A 20720-nucleotide genomic window follows, 5' to 3' on the forward strand; every position below is an offset into this window, starting at 1 on the left:
ATTTCGATGGATTCAGGTGGCCGCTTGCTCGTTTGCTACCTTATATTATAAAAAAAAGTGGAGACCGGGGCTCAGGGAAGGTAGCGTCTCCGTAGTTGCATATTACTGATTTATGTGTAAGACAGCATGGTGTTACTTTTCTTTAGTGATTGATATATTTGTTCCCTTTAGCATATATCCGAAAAAAAAGTAGTGTGTTGTAAAAAGGTAATGGCGATGGTCAGTCAGTCAGGGTTAAGTTAAGAATACTGGAAAGTTTTTAAACGAATTGTTGTTACCATAATCATCATAATCACCAGCTAACTGTCAGCTAACACGTCCCCACTGAGGGGCTCGGAGCCTACCCTAAATTAGGGGGACTAGGCCATATTCAACCACGCTGGCCCACTGCGGGTTGGTCGACTTCACAAATATCTTTGAATTTCTTCTCCGATATGTGCAGGTTGCAACACGATGTTTTCCTTCACCGTAAGAGAGCATCGGTGGCTCAGGGGTTTAGGCACTTGACTTGTAATCTAGAGGTCTTGGGGTCGAATTCCGCCATGTACCAATGTGATTTTTGATTATTCGAATTTTTATATGTACATAATTTACCCGACGTTCTTACGGTGAAGGAATTGTTATTTTTCTTACCATCTGTAAAACGAACTCTCCGGAACAAAGACAATCACTTACTTTTTGTAAACTGTCAATGAAAGTGGTAAAGTAACTAATAACTTACCCGGGTCAACGCTGCCACATTCATTTAATATTACTGGGCTTCTCCTGTAGCACACGTAAGGATACAAGTCCGTGCAAACAACATCAGCGGCGGTACCGTTTCCTTGCAGAATTATACATTCTTCACTGTCCTCATGATTGTTCGGCTCATTAGGGGCCCATTCTATCGACATTTTTCCAATAGGTGTCCCTGGAATGTTAAAAAGGAAGATACATTACTTACTTTGTTTACGCTTTTTTTTCTCCATTCCATCTGTAATAAGTACAAAATGCCAATTACCTTCGACAGAGAAGTAGTCTCCATGTGAGAAGGTCGCGTGAACTCCTGTGTACAAGCCGGACGGGAAACGCTCTGTCACTATTGATTTTAAAGTCGACGCCAACTCTGGAGTTTCTGGTGACGCCAGCACTGCGCCTGGTGTACAAGGCATCAATAAATTATGAATGTTTTTGTCTATGATCTAAACGTGCTTGCAAAATGTATTTATAAATGTAATATTATAATTAGTTAGCCAGAAATGTATTGTACCTTTGGATAAATTACTCACCTTCTAATTGACAACGGAGGCGAGCATCCTTCCATTTTGCAGGAAACAAATGTATTTTTATCCAACCATCAATTTCTGAGACATGTTTGTAGTCATAACGGTACTCATTAAGTCCTAAAAAGCGTTACCTCAAGTAGATTAGTAATTCAATCCAATTTATTCTATTGTTCGGCGATTGACGCCTCCTACTACGCACTACTGCTTACTCGGTCATCTGCTAAACTAGTCCGAGCCTGTCGTTGTAGTCCAGTTTTAGTTAACTTTGCTGTGACAGTAGTTCGAACGATTTTTTGGCAGTAAAAAGTATTTTAGCTACTAAATTACTAGACTACTACATTTCTAGATTAGGGCTAACTAGCCTCTTAAAATACCTTCACAGCAACGGTAGCGGCCACTTTGCTCTATTGGCAAAATCTGGGATCCGCATTGTAGTTTGTCACCGTATACATTACATTAAAAAAAAGCTTGATTTTTTTTAATAATTGTCGTGACAACGTCAAACTTACCGGAAAAGTAAAGGCTACCGAAAACCAAGTCACAACAAAATATAACAAATAACGGACAGAAAATGTTCAGAGACATTTTAACGAAATGACTTTAACTTTAATAATAATTAATTATGATTAAATTTGTTTCCAATAATGACTCAATGACGGAAATAACATTTTTTGAGACGTTGATTTTCTTTTATACAAAATTTAAATATTTACTTTAACCGCAAGTAGCAAACACTTGCCGCAGCCCTATCTAATCAAGGTTAGTTTCTATTCTAAGATGTGAATTCACGGGAATTTTTTTACCAATAACTTCATTGGTTTCACCTTACCGGAAGTGACGTGCTCACCACAAAGGCAGCCGTAATGATTACACCTACTGTTGATAGATAGTAGTCCTAGGCCGACGCACGGTATTTGCAAGTACATAATCTAGCTTGGCCTAGTAATAGTGGGAGATGTTCACTTGGATCCTATTCTATTTACTTGGTGGTATAAGTCACTTTTTTCCAAATTGAACTGACTGACTGTCGTTTAAAGTACTCTCTAGGCCCAGTCTTGCCAATCTACTCCCTAGGTGTAATCAGGCTCTGATTTGCCACTTGAATTGCCATGGTACAAGTAAGGACCAAAAAGACGGTATTGTAAGACGGCCAAAGCCGCCGAGTAAGGGGAGGGGGGCTAAAATAACATTGTGAACTAGTATATAAAAGAGCGTCGGTGGCTCAGTGGTTTAAGCACTTGACTTGTAATCTACAGGTCTAGGGTTCGAATCCGGTCGTACCAATGTGATTTTCGATTTTTTAGAATTTCATATTTACTTAATTTAGCCGACTTTCATACGGTGAAGGAAAACATCGTGGTGCAAACTGCACATATAGGCGAAGAAATTAAAAGTTATGTGTGAAGTCAATCAATCCGCAGTGGACCAGCGTAGTTGACTATAGCCTAGTCACCCCTTACGAGTATTAGGGTAGGCTCCGAGCCCCTCAGTGGGGACGTATAGTGAGCTGATGATGATGATGATTATGTAAATAAGGTGTGAATTTGTGCTAGATGTAAAATTCGATCAAATTGAACGGTTTTAACTAATTTTTTAATACAAATCCAAACTTGAAGATACCATAAAAGCACGATATCTAAAATAAGATAATTTTTTTCAGGTACACGTTGTTGTCAAGGGCAGGAATCAAATATACTTTGTATTAAATAAGTTAAGATTTAATGTTATTTTAGAACGTTTTTATTTTAAAACTGAAAGTGCAATTATAAGTTTGAAATAAAATACAATGTCTTTACTTATTGCAGTTTATTTATATATTTTTTAACATATGCACTACATATGTAGATATATGTAAATAGATCTCGACTATACATCTAATGTTTTATGGATGAATTAAAAGTACTGTGTTGACGATAACGCGAGTCTATAAGTTTGAAATGAACTTTGCCTATGAGGCAAATTGTAGCGTTAATAGAATTTCTTCGTCAAATTAGTGATGGGCAAGGTTGGGTTGCCGTCAATTTTATATAATTATCGGTCGGGAAGCGGGTAATTAAGTTTGCTTGCATCTCCGGGAGCGTGGCTGCGCGACAATCACATTTGTACGGGAAACTCTCCAAGGAATAAAAGAGTCGGTGCCACATTTAGTGTTACAAGACTACAATGTAAGCTGAAAGTGTTCATATGTAGTATTTCATAGTAGTTAGTATTTCATAAACATACCTAAATGTATGTTTCAAATCTTAACCTTATTTAAAATAGATATTTTCCTAAATCATTGAATGGTTTTGTTGACATTCCGAAAAAGAGCTGTAGTTTTTATGTGCGTTTCAAAGGAATTATACAAAGAACTATTTTTGACTAAATGTACTGTGTGGCCTTTTTTTTAAAAAAAAAACATACAGACGAATAGATAAACTTCTCCTTTAAAATCGATTAAAAATAAGAAATCGATTAAACTAAAGCCACAGCAATCGTGAAAATAGCAAATAATTAACATCTCAGTGAACAAAATTAGTTTACTGCTATTTGAAAACATGTACATTTATCTACATAATTTAAGTGAAAATTAATAATTTAATACATTGAAAAAGAACTGTTCTACAATTACAATTATTTGTTGGTGCTGTTTGATTTAACATTTTCTACCAGTTTCCAGTATTCCCAGCATTTATTCTGAGAGACAGGATCGTCGTCGACGCCGGGGATCGGCTTGAAATCAATACGAAGTACTTCAAACATTTCTGATTCATCTGTACTTGAAGTTGTGGACGTAGAACTTAATTTATTATCGCCTTTTCCCTCTTCTGATTGCACACTGGAATGAATTTTGTTAGCCAATTGGTTGGCACTATTATGCTCTTCATCGTTCTTTTTTAATTTTTCATTCCTTTGTTGCTGATTACTGTTACGGTCGACAGTTTTATAGTTATGAATTATTTCATTTTTACTATTTGCTATATTTTTGTCATTTTCTATATATGATTTAGACATGTTTGGAAATGTAGCAAAATATGTTTATTTGATAACTATAAAACAATATTAAATCCGAGTCACGGTTCCCTTGTCTTACGCAATGTTTGCTGGTTCAACAGTTTTTGACGAACTTACTTCTGTCATTGACTGTACTTAATGTTTAAAATTTTTCCCGCTCCTTACATAATACACAAACATATACCTTCCTAAAATATCCTAATTATTTTATGCCTTATTTAGCATATTAGGTTATATGGATATTTTACAATGACGTAAATAATAAGCGCCTGTCATTTAATTTTTTTTTAATTTTTTTACAAAGACTTTGTACTAACCAGTACATAATTCTTCATCACCAGCTCACTACATGTCCCCACCGAGGGGCTTGGAGCCTACCCTAATAAGGGGTGACTAGGTCATAGTCAACCACGCTGGCTCACTGAGGATTGGTTGACTTCATGTATGTCTTTGAATTTCTTTGCCGATATGTGCAGGTTGCATCACAATGTTTTCCTTTACCGTAGGAACGTCAGATAAATTATGTATATATGAAAATTCGGAAATTCAAAATCACATTGGTACAGCGGGATTCGAACCCAAGACCAGTAGATTACAAGTCAAGTGCTTAAATCACAGAGCCACCGACGCTTAGTCGTTTCAGAGCCTATTTAATGCAAATAAACATTTTTACTCTTTATTAAAAATACTACTTATATAAATACTAGTAAAACTCTACATCATTTGTTAATCTCTTGCTCGCGACTTCGCCGGCGTAAAATTAAAAAAATGATAAAAAACGTAGCCTATGTCACTCACTGATAACATAGCTTTTTAATGGTGAAAGAATATTTGAATTCGGCCTAATCGGCCTTGTGCATATTTTATGAAAATTATCTTAACAAACATTAATTATTAAGACAAAAATGTATATTTCTAATTACGATATTACAAAAAAAAACTTTATATGTATTACTACTCTGTGGTTTAAAAATCCCAGCATTAGCGACCGCAGCGACAACGGAGCGGGGCGGAAACTCGATTGGCCGCGCTACGGCGTCTGCAGGAAGCAGGTACTTACAAAACCTAACTTCCGATCCGTCTTCTTCGAGTTGTAACTTTTTTATAAACGGAACATAGAAATAGTTTAAACGAGACATTTGTTCTTTATTCTAAAATAAATCGTTTTACGATGCAAATATTTATTTATTTACTGCAATTACAATGTAAGATGTAATAGTTTTTTAATTTATTTAAATATAAATCTGCTTACGTATGACAAAGAAGTAAACATAAAGAGGGAAATCAGAATCTAATTTGAGCACCGTACGGTGCCCGATTCTGTTAAATGTCCTTTGTGAATATGTGAAGAAATTGGTCCCATCCCTTGCTTACATAGGATCTAAAATCTATTGACTCGAACAATTGTACGACGGAGCAAATAAAAATGTCACTACGAATCAATAAGACTACGAGATTCAATGATTTTTTTTTCCTTATATTTGTATTTAACATTGATAATAAAGTCCGGTGGAACTGTAACAGGCTTTTAATTCAATAAACCAAAATGTAATAAATTATATTTATCAAGGCAATCTATTTTTGTTGTCATTTGCTTCAATAGAAGTGCTGGTGTTAGTTGGTGAGGAGGTTCTACACTCGTTGTCTATCTCCAAGCTGACCCGGCTTCGTGCGTCGCTCGCTCTATACCGTTTTTTCTCTTTTATTTCATCGTCTATTCGTTTGCATAAATCAATAACATTATTTCTCAACTCAATAGGAATATCTCTCACCATAACTTCACGTAGTAAAGAATTTCTGTTTTCTTTTACGTCGTCAAAAGATTTACTACTCTTTTGTCGAATATCGAAAAGGTTGAAAGCATTTTTAATTTTCGGCCAATATCCTCGTTTCCTAGTTGTTTCTTCGTTACATATACAAATAATCGTATTAAGACAAAGGGACAAACATATAATTCCACAACATACGAGGGTGACGCTTATTGCTAAGGACACAAAGGCTATTTTGCAGAATGCGCTAACATCGACTGATTCATCTAAGGTGTATAATTTGCCAAGTGCAAGATCACGTAAAAACTTTAAATTTTGCGATATAGTAGATAAATTAGATGTGACTTCAATTTTAAAACGACTAGAAGATTCAGAAGTGGTAATAATAGTGGTGCCTAGACCCGTGCTGATGGCGTAGATATCTTGCAAAGTCAGCGGAGATTCCAGGTCTCTGCAGGTGTTACTCACCACCAACAGTGCCGCTTCGGGAAGATCTTTATTAGGGTCTCCACCGCACGTCGTCACTGGCAGACATTTTTTAAATATATTGCTATAAAATGATCTCTTTCCTAAATATTTTTGATCACAGTCTGCTGGATTACAATCATTTAGTGAATTTTCATCGACCTCTGAACATTCTTTGATATTTTCATTATTTACATAATCTTTTAATAAATACGAGGGTTCGTCTCTGTCATATACTTTAGTGTTGAATGGTTCACGAAACTTGGTTATATTTCTTGACCTGTCGCATTGATATTCTAAAGTACAATCTATGTAACCTATCAAATCGTGTTGAAATAATGTTGGTAGCACAGAAACAAAGGTCATGTTCTCAGACGGCTTCACCGTGTACAGTTGGGCACTGCTCGTTTCAAAAATATCACAGTCTCTTTTAATTTTATCTAGTATACAAGTTTTTGTTTTTGAAATCACTTTACATGCACTCTCCTTTTGATTTTCCACATCAACGTAGAATTGTATACCCACCGAATTCTTTATTAAGGGCTTAACACCTTTATCTATTATAGTAATTGCGTCCAGTATTGAAATTAAATAAGAGATCAAAAGTACAACACAGATAGAAATTGCCTTTGTAAACATAGCATTTTTGATTTTACGGAATGACAATTTATTTTTATGTCATTTGGTAGTTGAAAGGTTGATATTCAAAGTAGGTTTATTTGTAAAATACAGCTCACGTTCAGAGATACACTTCATTCATATTTATATATACATTCCTTTGTCCACATGAAAGTGGTCCAATAACTTTATTACCAATGGCCAGGTTAATTACTTTCTTGGTTAGGCTTAAATAATTAATAGAATAATTACAATTCATCTTTATTTTTTGCCGAATTATTTAAATATTCATCTTTAACAAAGTCAGACGCCCGTTCAGCAATCATCATGGTCGCAGCATTAGTGTTGACACTCGGTATGGTCGGCATAATGCTAGCGTCGATCACTCTCAACTTCTCTATACCTTTTACTTTCAGTTTATTATCAACTACTGTTGTAGCATCATTGATTTCGCCCATCTTCACCGTTCCTACAGGATGATATACATTAAATGTCATCGTTCTAGCCATGCACTCCCAGTAAGCATCGCTTGCCATTTCATAGCCATCACAATCTTTAAAATGAATTCTTGGTATTTCTGCATTTATTCCTTTAAATGTCGGCGTATCTACTATTTGCATTACTTTTTTAATACTTCTGACAAATAATTTCATATCTCTATCATCACTGAAATATTTTGGATAGATTTTTGGGAAATCAACAGCATTGATAGATCGTAATAATATTTTACCTCTGGAATGTGGTCGGCATAAGGAGATGTAAAATAGTAGAATTTCATGTTTTTTGTTTAATTCCAAGAACTGTTCACAGATTTTATCTTCGTAAGATAGAACTTTTGTACACATGGAAAAAATGTATGATGAGTTAGGTACGAAATAATTGTGGTCTATTTGTACATCTGGTAATTTTTTGTCTGCGTCGACAGAAACAAATGCGTTGATGTTAGGTTGATCGTAGTTTGTCGCATGTGGCCCAGTTTGGTCTATGAGATATTGAGCAGTAGCTTTGTGCCAATATAAGTCATCCTCTTCAGTAGCATTTGTATTTAATGTAACTAAAACTGGGATCCTTACATGATCTTGTAAGTTCTCGCCGACAGGTAGATCAGCGTTCACTTTGATATTCAACTCTTTAAGGTGTGATTTTGGACCGACACCAGACAACATTAGTAAAATCGGGGTATTGATTGAACCAGCGCTCAATATCACTTCTTTTCTGGCGTAAAAAGTGGTTGCATCGCCGTTTGATAGTATGACACTTACGCCTTCAGCTCGTTTATTGTCATCTATTATTACTTTGGTTACCATAGTCTTTTTTAAGACGTAAAGATTTTTACGATCTCTTGCTGGACTTAGAAAGGCAGTCGCAGTACTGACACGTTTTCCTTTATGATTGCTTCCTCTTATTTTACCAACACCCATTTGTGTAGGGCCATTAAGGTCTTCTAAATATTTTAATCCTATGTCCAAGTATCCTTGGGTTAACTTATTTGCAATATGTGTATGAGTATAGTTTAATTGATCAATAACAAAGTTACCATCGACTCCATAATTATCACGAAGTTCTGGATTATTCAATATGAATGGATCGACGATTTTTTCACTTTTCTTGAAATATTTTTGTATTGTTTGCCAATCCCATCCATCGTTATCTTTTAAATGCCAAGGTTCGTAATCACCGGCGCTTCCCTTCATGTGTAAAAGCCCATTAATACTTCCCGTACCTCCTATAACTCGTCCTCGAGGCCAGAAGGATCTGCGATCAACGCATCCCTGGTTGATTGTATCGTCTTGTTCTGTGTAGTATTGGAATGCATGACGACTTCTGTGTGTTAAAGCTGAGAAGTTCGGAATCTGAAAATATATACAGCAAGTAAATTTTAGGATATAGTTGTAACCTTTAAGTAATTTCCTTTTATTGTTTTTGTTTAATATGTGTACCCTAATTTATATTAGTTGTAATTAACGTGATTCAACGTTTATTATTAAAAAGTAAAACATCATTTTTTTGTGAGCGCTGTGTACGCCTGTCATCTGTATGTCCTTCTGCTTCTTTGTTTTTCATTGTATACGGTATATTAATTTGGTTGTGAACTTTGAACATGCAATTGGTGTACCTTTCCAATAAATAAATAAATAATCTATAGGTATCTATACTAATAGTATAAGGTGGAAAGAATTATTTTTTTGTTTGTAATACCTCTAAATCTAGGCTATTTTATCTAGGTTATCACTGAGTAACGTAGGCTATATTTATTAATCGTTATAACACAGGTTTTTTAACAGTAGTGGTTCAGCACTTACAATACTTTCTATCGGTGGATCATCGCCTGCTTCTATGAGTAGGACTTTCCAGTTATCGATCTCAGTCAGTCTGTTGGCAATGATGGAGCCTGCTGTTCCGGATCCAACTATTATGAAATCAAAAAACTCGCCATCTGTGAAATTAAAAGAGAACAATGCAGAATTTAGAATCTTTCCTTTTCACTTTTCGTTACATTTCAAGATATATTCACACAAGTTTTCAGCCGTGACTTCGGCCGCGTGGAATTAAAAGAAGTAACCTATGTGTTCTTCTAGACTGTTTTACATCTGTGTAAAATTTCATCGAGACCTGTTCAGCAGTTTAGACTACAAACTCTAACAAACATCCATCCATAAAAACTTTCCTATTTATAATGTCAGTAAGATTATAAAAAACTAACTATTTTTGATAGATAATGAATTAATTCCGCCAAGTTGACCGCTTTGTTACAGAATAAGATACCAATATAAAAGCAATATTTGTGTACTCTACATGTAATCCTTTCAAAGGCATCGTTAGGCCAGGTTTCGGTGATGACACACTGCGTCGCCAGTAGGTGTGTCATAAGGCTCGCAAAGGAACTGCCCGCTGGACCGGACAGATAACTAGAGCAAGTGGCATTCACGCACGCCATCCTGGAATGTAAAATATCGAGTGATCTTTACAATCTACGAGTTACTAGCTTTTGGTCGCGACTCCGTCCGCTTGGGAATAAAAAAACAAAACTGAGTACAAACATACAAAAACATACAAAAATCCAAAAATACACATCTTTCCTCTTTATAATATTAGAATAGATTTATCTTACCTTGTCCTTCCGTAGTACTTATGCTGTCTTCTTTTTGTATACTAAACATAAAATTAGTAAAATAATCCTGCAGTTAATATGTTTTTATCATTCGTTCATTTACTCGAATGAACAAGACTCGATTTCGATTGCATTTAGTCTCTTATCAAATAAATTAACGACAGTTTCAGATAAACTCATTTCGTACTATAATTCATGTTATTATCAGAAATTGATAAATTTAATTACGTGGAGCGTGTTATTATTATATTTTAAATCGAGCTCGCAGAATACTTCGCAGTTTTTAACAGTGGTAGAGCCCGCTTTAACATCACACGAATGGGCCGGCTCGCCCGGTGTAATATCACGACCACACAGAAGACATGCGTAAAGTGGAAGTAATTCCGTGTTTCGTCTGATGAATTCAGTGCCAGAGGAGTAATTTTAGTCTCTTTCTCTTTCCAACCTTTTTTTAAGAGGAAAGGATGGGACGGAAAAGTGGATTTGACGGTGGTTGAGTCGTACAGGAAGGGGAAATGTCCTCTTTATGTGCGTCTCCTCCTCCGTCAATCAAGGGTAGGCAACGCATCTGCAATTGCGGATGTTTATGGGCAGCGGTCGCTTTCCATTTCGATGGATTCAGGTGGCCGCTTGCTCGTTTGTTACAATGTATTATAAAAAAAAAGTTTTTTTTTAAATTCCCGAACGTAATTGCGCCCGATATTGTGTATTTGCTAAATTTAAAACGAACAATTGAGTATCTAATGTTGCCGGAGGCGCCTGTAGTGTATTCAATCTGTTTTGATACGACCCTTTCTTGTTTGTATTAATTGTTTTTGTTCAATCGTTGTTTTAGTGAAGTAATAATAATTGTTGTTGTTATTTTACGCAGGGGTAATAATAAAACTCGTAAATGTTTTTGTTTCATTCAAGCCGCTTTTAATTATTTTTAGACGTTGCTAATTTTAGCCTAGAAAATGGACATAAGACATCTCGATGAAATAGGATAGATATAGATCATAGTCTGGAATACATAGGTCATTGATTAAGCTTTTATTATAAAATGCTTATTTTGAAGTTTAAAAATCTAGTTTTATGGTAAAAGTGGAATAGTTGTATGGTTTTATAGTAAACTATATAGTTTTGAGAACGTATTTTCTCAATTTTGCGGACATTGATGACGAAACAAAATAATATTTTCCTTTGTCTATATTGCGAAGGGTTCGTAACAAATAGGACGAGATATGTTACTGGCCAGTCCCTGTTGTAAGGTTTAACGGAATGGGTATTGGCACATGTGTACAATAATTGAGGAAACTTGATTGGAATTAGGCACATATCTGTTTACTTACATGTCTTTTGGGACCAAAGGGATAATTTCAAATGTTGTATGGTTTATTGAATTAAATAATACTTGGTATATTTATGTAAAACTAAATAAAAATGTTGCACATGTTTTACAATAATGAATATGCAGGATCTTAGTTTTGCAGAACACATTTATCAGGCGCTTACTAATATTCAGTATATTGGAGCTTTTTATCTTAGTCGATTTTTTTGCAAATAAAACCATTTACTTTAACAGATTTATTATAACTATTACAGCTGTGTTTTATTTCACATTTTCAATATCTCTTACAGGATCAAATAACACGAAGCCAACACAAAATTAAATTTACATAAAAAGTTTATTTTGTCAAAGCGTCACATTTTTTGTAGAAATCTGAGCAAATTCCTTTTGTACGAATTATATTTATTTCACATTATATTCTGCTTCGTATACGTAAATGTCTTTTAAGTTCTTTATAACATGATAATGTTGTTTTCTCAGTATTTTTCTTAGTACAGTGTATAACAGAGTCGGTCACAAATAAGCGTTTACTTCAGGTTGTATCCACGTCATATACTTATCTTTTTGAAGTTCAAAGATCAGACTTTCAGTGAAGGAAAACATCATGATGCAATCTGCACATATCTAATTAAACATTCTAATTATGAAATAATGTTTATTAAGTAAATTAAGAAATAAAAGAAACGTGGAATTGCCTTATTAAAATAAACAAAGAGAAGCGATTCTAATTATTGTGATAATTCGAAAAACGTGGATCAGGTTTTCGTCTACTTTTGTTTCGACGTAGATTAGAAGCAAAATGATAATTATTCTCGCTGTCTTTTAATTAAAAATCTGTGATTTTAATAACAAAAGTAATTTGCTTTTTCAAACAAAAACTTACCGTTTTGTCATCATTAAAATTCGTTTTTATTATCATTTAGAATAAACTTTTGTATTTCTTACGGATAATTTTTACTTTTATATATCTAAAATAAGAAAAATGTAAATTAACCATTAATTAGGACTCAAATAATTCAACTTTACACTTTATAACCCAGTACCTTTCGCCAGCTACTCTGCGTGGAATTTAAAAAAATAAACAAAAGCCTATGCCGGTGCCGGAGACCTAATTTTTGTCCCTTTCAAGGGAAAAAAGGGTGGAAAGGTCCACCCTTTTTTTAAGAGGAAAGGATGGGAAGGAAAAGTGGATTTGACGGTGGAGGAGACGCTTAGGAAGGGAAAATGTCCTTTTTATTTGCGTCTCCTCCTCTCTCGATTAATGGTAGGCAACGCATTTGCAATTGCGCATGTTTATGGGCAGCGGTCGCTCTCCATTTCGGTGGATTCAGGTGGGCGCTTGCTCGTTTGCCACCTTATGTTATAAAAAAAATGTGATCCAGACTATACATTTATGCCAAATTTCATTCATCCATCTAAACTTTCGTATTTATAATATTAGTAACTGAGATGATATTCTAATAAAACGGGATCTAATAAAAAATTACCTTGCTACTTTAGAAAGCGGAATCCAATTTCACAGGTAGACAGTTTTCCTGTTTACAGCCACTTTCAGTTACACGATTTATAGAAGTTTCAGGAGATTACGGCGTTGTTTATGTTAATTGAGAATAGTTGAAAAAATCTTAAAAGCTGTAACTGAAAACAAATTATTAATTTAAAGAGCGTAACGTGAATACTTAGAAGGAAATTTCTTATCTATACTTCTATATTACAAAGAGGAAAGATTTGTATTTATGGATTTTTGTTTGTATTGTAATTAACTCAAAAACTACTGGACCGATTTTAAAAAATCTCGCACCATTAAAAGCTATGTTATCACTGAGTGGTATAGGCAGTATTTTTACTATTTTTTTAATATTGCGCGGGCAAAGTTGCGAGCTACAGCTAGGTTTAAATAGATAAATAGAGTGTACTAAATTTAAATTTTTATTGGCGACAATATGTTTTAATGTTTTAGTTCATTAGTCCATGAAGGCAGCCATAGTGAAATACGACTCTCCATCTAACTACGATAATAAACCACGCTCGGATTCATAAACCCCAAAGTCCTTGGCATTTGACTCAGTGTAAGACCCATGTCCACGCGAGATTGACAAGTTAGAATTTATGTTACAGTTAATTTTGACCTCTAGACGAAGGTGAAACTCTATTTATAATCCACTAGCTTTCGCCCGCGATCCCACGCGTGTAATAAAATAAAACAAAAGCGAGTAGCCTATGTGTTCTTCCAGACTATTCTCTACATCTATACTAAAAGTGTTCAGCAATTTAGTCTACAGACTCGAACAAAAATCCATCCAACCATCCATCTTAACTTTCGCATTTATAATATTAGTATGAAAGTATGATAGATAAACTACAAATTATGCGAAAAAATAAATCATCAAACGTTTCTGGCAAAACCTCATTTTTATAACATCAATTTTATTCTATAATATTACATAATTTTGACATAGTAACTGAAAACATTATTGTAAATAAGGTATTTAACCTTTCTTTTCCTCTGCTTAATTAATTTAAATTTGTTAGAAACGTATATTTAAGGCCGAATACTAAAACGACGTTTGATTTTGTAACAAGTTGTCCAAGAATATAAGACCATGATAACATTTCTTCCATTAAAATGTTGACAGCTGTCAGAATCTGTCAGAATACAGACGGCCTGAACAATCGGAATGTTCAGTTACAACTACGTGTAGGCAATTTTTTTTTACATTTTTTTTTTACAGTAAGGTGGCGAACGAGCAACCGGCCACCTAAATCCGCCAAAATGACGTAGCGACCGCTGCCTATAGACATCCGCAATGGCAGATACGTTGCCTACCCTAAATCGATAGAGGAAGAGACGCATAAAGAGGATATTTTCCCTTCCAATGCGCCTCCTCCATCGTCAAATCCACTTTTCCTTCCCATCCTTTCCTCTTCAGAAAAGGGTGGAAAGGGAAAGGGTCTAAAATTAGGCCTCCGGCACCACACTCATTAGACGAAACGCGGTATTGCTCCCACTTCACACCAGTCTTCTGTGTGGTTGTGGTATTGCACCGGGCGAGCCGACCCATTCATGCGAAGCTATTAAAGCGGGCTCTACCACTCCGAAAACGGCATACTTCGACTGTTAAAGCTAGTAGCTATTAAAACTGAACGGTTTCAGAATAGTCGAATACTCATCTAACTGGTAAATTAAACAACGTTATCTACAAGAAAATCTTGTCTTGTGAGAGCATGGCTCTTGATTTCTTTTTAGCACATTCTTTTACAAGACCTCTTGAAATTCCTTTTTTATCATGAGATCTCTAATAGGCAGATGTCAGATAACGGTTATTTTATACGATACTTATAAAATCGTGTAATTCTTTACACTTTTTTAAACCTTTGTCAGCATAGCAAATAACTAAATGCACATTAAGTCTAACTAGCGGTACCCCGTGTCTTCGTTAGAGCAGAATAAAAAATAGCCCATAAAATTCCTGCGTACATCAACTACTTTCCCGTTAAAGTCCTGACCACTCGGTCCTACCGGAGATTACCCTGAACTAGCGCAGCTTGCAGACAGTTTTTTAATGATGTTCGCGAAAGTTATACTTTTTTTCATACTTGATACAGCTACTCCAATTTTATTAACTGTATACATATTTTTGTACCGTCGTACTTTTGCAAACAAGATTTTAATAAAATATTCTAATAAAAGTGATAATCTTTCACTTTTATTAGAATATTTTCATAATTAAAATAACTTTTTCAATATTACTTGCTTGAATAAGCCGAATTCTTTGGTAACAAGATTATTTCAAAGTTAATTACGAATCCCATTAATAAATAACAAAGATACGTTGCTTAGATAAAGATGTTTTATCAGAATTTAAATTTTATATTGAGATTAGCTTTTGCCCGCGACTCCGTCCGTCTGGAATAAAAAAAAACAAAATCAAGTAGTAAAGTATCTGTGATATCAGACAATCCTCTACGTCTATGCCAAACTTCAAAATTTTGCACAAACATCCTTCCATCCATCCATCTAAACCTACGTATTTTTTATTACATAAGGCGGCAAACAAGCATTCGGCCACCTTAATCACCCACATAAAGAGGACATTTCCCCTTCCAATGCGTCTCCACCGTCAAATCCACTTTTCCTTCCCATCCTTTCCTCTTAAGAAAAGGGTGGAAAGGGAAAGGGAAAGGGACTAAAAGTAGGCCTCCGGCACCACATTCATCAGACGAAACGCGGAATTGCTTTCACTTCACGCCTGTTTTCTGTGTAGTCGTGGTATTACACCGGGCGAGCCGGCCTATTCGTCCGAAGATGTTAAAGCGAGCTCTATCAGTGTTAAGTAACTTATAATATAAGTAAGATTGTGGGTAAAAACATTATAAGTAAACCTTTTTATACATCAAGATATGTTAGCCTCTACTTATTAATTAATTTTATTAGAATTTCGGTGTTTTTGTGTAATGGTTTGTAAATGTGTTCGCTGCGGTAACAATTTACACTGTAATTTAATTCTTCCACATTTATTCTAATCTGTGGAGGGCCAATTAATGCTTTTGCGTTTGAATATGTAATTTTGTGTAAAATGCTTTTGCGTTTGAATATGTAATTTATGTAATTTATGTGAAATGTATTTCATTAGATATGTTTGAAATTGTTTAAAATAAAAAAGAACACGTTTATGTATTTGCAAACTTTATGGACAGCGATCGCTTTTTTCAGCGAATCAAGGTAGCTGCTTACTCATCTGCCAAGTTATATAAAGAAACTAGTTGTTCCCGTGCGGCTTCATCCGCATGTAATTATAAAAATAATATTTTACTTTTTACCTTTGTCAAATTCTCAATTGCAATCGTCAAAATGATATGACATGGCACCCTTGCTTCCTTGATGTTGGCAGCTTGTAATTTATGGTCCCTTTCCCACATGAAGGTTTTTCCAATTATTTTAACCCCTAAGTTTAATAGAGTGAAAATGTAGAGCCTAAAGCGTATCGTAAATGTAGGGCTTTTGAATAAAGAGATAATTATTCAAATAAATGGTGTGATTGCTGACATCCTACGCCACGAAGTAGTGTGTGTTTACGCTTTATTACTAGTATAGATGTATTCCAAACTTTGTAAAATAGGATTAGGCCTTCAATGAAAACATTAGTCCTCAATTAAGCGGGTTCGTGACGTAGCAATGCTCATTAGAACGTCTGTCTGCGTTTGCTTAGCACACAATACGCACGTGTTCAAACCACAATCGAGTGTTTGCTCAGTAACAGAGCGACGGGCGTAATAAGGCGTTATATTTATCAAGATCTCCAATTTAAAAGTATTAAACCTATATAAGTTCAGTTGTAACAGAACAGTAGAAGCAATAGCACAGTTAAAACTATGCGAGTGTAAAAAAACTTTAACTGAACAATTCAACTTCGGTTAAAGTTTTAGGGCTTGTCATACCAAATTGTAAATTGTCTGATAACATCCGACGTGTAAAATGTATGATGGAAATGTCGGATGTTTGATACCTTAACCAGTGACGGCATTTTTAAGCTTTCTGAGCCTCTATCAGCCTATGGGACACCCCCTTAGAGTTTGAGACGAGACATGTAATAGAATTTTCTGTATTACATCGAAAATATAGTTTGACACGTGTTTTAACATATCTGCCACTGATTGATTTTTTTTTATAATAAAAGATGGCAAACGAGCAAGGCCACCGAATTCACCGAAATGGAAACCGACCGCTGCCCAAAAACATCCGCAATTGCAGATGCGTTGCCTACCCTTAGTCGATGGAAGAGGAGACGCACATATAGAGGACATTTCCCCTTCCTATGCGTCTCCTTCACCATCCAATTCACTTTTCTTTCCCATCCTTTCCTCTCAAGAAAAGGGTGGAAAAGGAAAGGAACTTAGGCCTCCGGCACCACACTCATCAGACGAAACGCGGAATTGCTTCCACTTCACGCCTGTTTTCTGTGTGGTCGTGGTATTACACCGGGCGAGCTGACCCATTCGTGCGAAGATGTTAAAGCGAGCTCTACCACTAATGTAATATTCAGATATAGTGGTTACCAAATATGAAATTATTTCAATAGTGGGAACATACCTTTGTAACTATAATGTACAGTCGCTGAAATTTGCGTGTTCCACTTAGAAAAATTATCTGGTTTGTTGCAACAAGACATAACTACTTCGCCTTTCTACAAGTAACTAATTAGATAGCAGTGAGTGCAAACGAAGAGATAATAACAAAAGGAACTAACCGAGTTTTATTTACAGACACATAAGCTGCGTTGTATTGATTTTCCGCGTCTCGTTTCAAAATGTTCAAACGATCGTAGCCTTTAAGGTGGAACACCGCAAGTATCCTCCACTGTACAACGCAATGTTACGTTCAATTCAGTATAACGTCGGTTTCCAAGCAATTTGCATACGGCGCATACGGTGCTCCCTGCACTCTGTGTAATGTAGCATATTGCTTGATTGTTATCCTCTGCTCGCTTCCAGACCTTATCTTACTTTCACACGGAGGTAGAATGAGCGATAGAATAACGCAGTACCGCTTATTTCAACGCATAATTGCTGTCAACTCATAGGACTACTGCACTGTATTAATGCGTCTCATTGTTCCGCCTTCGTGGAAAATTGGCGTTGCCCTGGAGTTTACAAATGAATAGCGTCAAGCAACGCAAGCTTGATATTGCCTTGAAATTCAAATATTATATAACTAGTTATAGTTATAGCAGATTTCTGTCTGTGTGTACTCAAAAAAGACAAGTGTGTTTACATACTGTTTCATTCGATGAAACCCTTAGTGTGACATTTTCTTTACAGTGGTAGAGCCCGCTTTAACCTCTTCGCACGAATGAGTCAGCTCGCCTGGTGCAATACCACGACCATAGAAGACAGGCGTGAAGTGGGAGAAATTCTTTTGTCCCTTTTATTTCCACCCTTTTTCTTATAAGAAAAGGATGGTAAGGGAACGTGGATTTGTATGTGCTGGAGACGCATAGGAAGGGGAAATATCCTATGTGCGTCTCCTTCTCCGTCGATTAAGGTTAGGCAACGCATCCGCTATTGCGAATGTCTATGGGCAGCGGTCGCTTCGTCAGTTTGGCGGATTTTGGTGGTCGCTTGCTCGTTTGCCACCTTATATTATAAAAAAAAAATAACCTTAAAGATAGAATGGGATTCGGGTGAGGTTTTACTCTTACATAAAAGGAAGCTTGTTTTAAAGTAAAATGTTCCTCATATAAGAGTGAAAGCGAATAAAGTACATATGTATATTATCTGTATCTTTTCTTAAAAGTAGACTATTTTTTAAAAATTTCGAACAAAGAGTTGCATACGTGGCATATAAAAGTTGTTATTTCACAACGAAACGACGAGATAAGTGTATGACATTGAAAGTTTTGAGAGAATACATTCAATTGAATAACGTAGCACCTGCCCACGCGTTCAATATCGATTGACACATAACAATAGATATCGTAAACGTCGCGTCAGTTTCCACTGAAACAATACGTGGAAACTGAAATACGAGTAAATAACCTTTTTACCGGTGTATCTATATTTTTATACTAGTATAATAAAGCGTAAACACACACTTCTTTGTTGCCTAAGATGTCAGCAATTACAGCATATTTTTGAATAATTCTTTCTTTAATAAAAAGCCCTACACTTACGTCACGCTTTAGGCTATAGATTTTCACGCCATTAAACTTAGGGGGTAAATATTTTGCATAAAAACCCTAATGTGGGAAAGAGACCATAGGTTGTTGCCAACAACAAGGAAGCAAGATTGCAAAATTTTGTCATGTCATGTCATTTTAACATTTGCAATTGACAATTTGACAAATGTAAACAAAAAAATAATTTTATGCCGATGAAATCGCACGGGAACAGCTAATATTACATAAGGTTGCTCTTACAAAGTTTGGACCCCCATTTAGAATCTTTAGGGGAAGTATTTTGTAACCTTCCTTAGTGCTTGCCAACATAATAACAGAACAAGATAAGCTAAACTTTCAAGCCTCTAAGTTTAATAGTTTCGGCTGTGCGTTGATTTGTTAGTCAGTTTTTATTGTACACATAGTTAGAAGGTGAAAATGACATTGAGGTTTGACCTGCTACTATTATTAAAACTACTGTTGGAACAGTCGAAGAAATTTGACAATTAATTTTCTATCAAGAGTCATACATTTTAGATGTCCATATTTTATACGATTTGAATAATTAAAACTGTCGAAATTTATTGAACACCTATTTTTATTAACTTAGAAACCCAACTTAAGTCCCTTTTCCTTCCCATCCCTTTTTCTCACAAAAAAAGAATGGGAAGGGAACCTGGATTTGACGGTGAAGGAGACGCATACGATGGGGAAACTTTCTCTTATATGCGTGTCCTCCTCCGTCGCTTAAGGGTAGGCAACGCATTCGCTAATGCGAATTTATATGGCTAGCGGTTGTTTTGTCAGTTTGGCGGATTCAGGTGGCCGATTGCTCGTTATGATATACGAGCTGTTGCCCGCGACTTCGTCCGCGTGGTATTAGAAAACATACGAACTATGTAAATTACAAAAAGTTACGTACCCCTCGGGAACCGGACATTTCTCTGGGATGAAGCTTATCTCATGTGTACTCCAGACTTTATTTTATAATATATCTGTGCCAAATTTCAAAAAGGTATGTTGAACCGTTGCAGAATGATCGAGTGAACATTAAAAAACTAAATTAATAAATCCCACGGGAACCATAACTATTCCCGGGATAAAAAGTAGCCTATGTGTTCTTCCAGACTATGCTCTAAACCTGTGCCAAATTTCATGGAGATCCGTTCAGCCGTTTAGGCTACAAATGCTAACAAACATCCATCTAAACTTTCGCATTTATAATATTAGTAAGATTAAAAAAAATGTTTTCCTTATTATAACGTAGTACTGAATAATTGCGGTTATTATGTTAATTGATTCTGAGCTTTGACTGCGACATCTATTCGAAAATGGAAGGAAAACATCTAAATGGCCTTTTTTATAAGTTCCGAATAAAAGATACCAATAAATGTAAATTTTATGCTAAGACTCCAATTTGCTATTCAGGCTTCAAAAATAAAAATAGACGCACTCCGTAAGCTTTGCTATAAAGTTTACGGTTTGTTGCTGAAAAAAGCTTGTTTTAATTAA

General features: G+C 35.5%; 2 protein-coding genes across 2 annotated transcripts in view; both read right to left on the reverse strand.

Moving 5' to 3' along the window:
* Positions 1 to 1976, reverse strand: part of LOC106107441 — a 3615-nt gene extending 1639 nt beyond the window's left edge. Inside the window, exons 1-4 of the mRNA XM_013288292.1 lie at positions 1775 to 1976; positions 1269 to 1382; positions 1001 to 1135; positions 722 to 910 (exon numbers count right to left, since the gene is read on the reverse strand). Coding sequence (XP_013143746.1) covers positions 722 to 910; positions 1001 to 1135; positions 1269 to 1382; positions 1775 to 1850 — 514 coding nt within the window. The 5' untranslated portion in view covers positions 1851 to 1976. The remainder of the gene's footprint in view (positions 1 to 721; positions 911 to 1000; positions 1136 to 1268; positions 1383 to 1774) is intronic.
* Positions 1977 to 5771: 3795 nt separating this feature from the next.
* On the reverse strand, positions 5772 to 10348 carry LOC106107478 (glucose dehydrogenase [FAD, quinone]-like). The gene is made up of 4 exons (XM_013288344.1): positions 10224 to 10348; positions 9908 to 10050; positions 9415 to 9548; positions 5772 to 8964 (listed from the first exon to the last, which is right to left on the reverse strand). The coding sequence occupies exons 2-4, from the start codon at positions 10047 to 10049 to the stop codon at positions 7360 to 7362; spliced, it is 1881 nt and encodes a 626-aa protein (XP_013143798.1). The 5' UTR covers position 10050; positions 10224 to 10348; the 3' UTR covers positions 5772 to 7359.
* Between the last annotated feature and the right edge of the window lie 10372 nt (positions 10349 to 20720).

The sequence above is a fragment of the Papilio polytes genome, unplaced genomic scaffold (assembly GCF_000836215.1).
Source record: "Papilio polytes unplaced genomic scaffold, Ppol_1.0 DF822067.1, whole genome shotgun sequence".
Lineage (NCBI taxonomy): Eukaryota > Metazoa > Arthropoda > Insecta > Lepidoptera > Papilionidae > Papilio > Papilio polytes.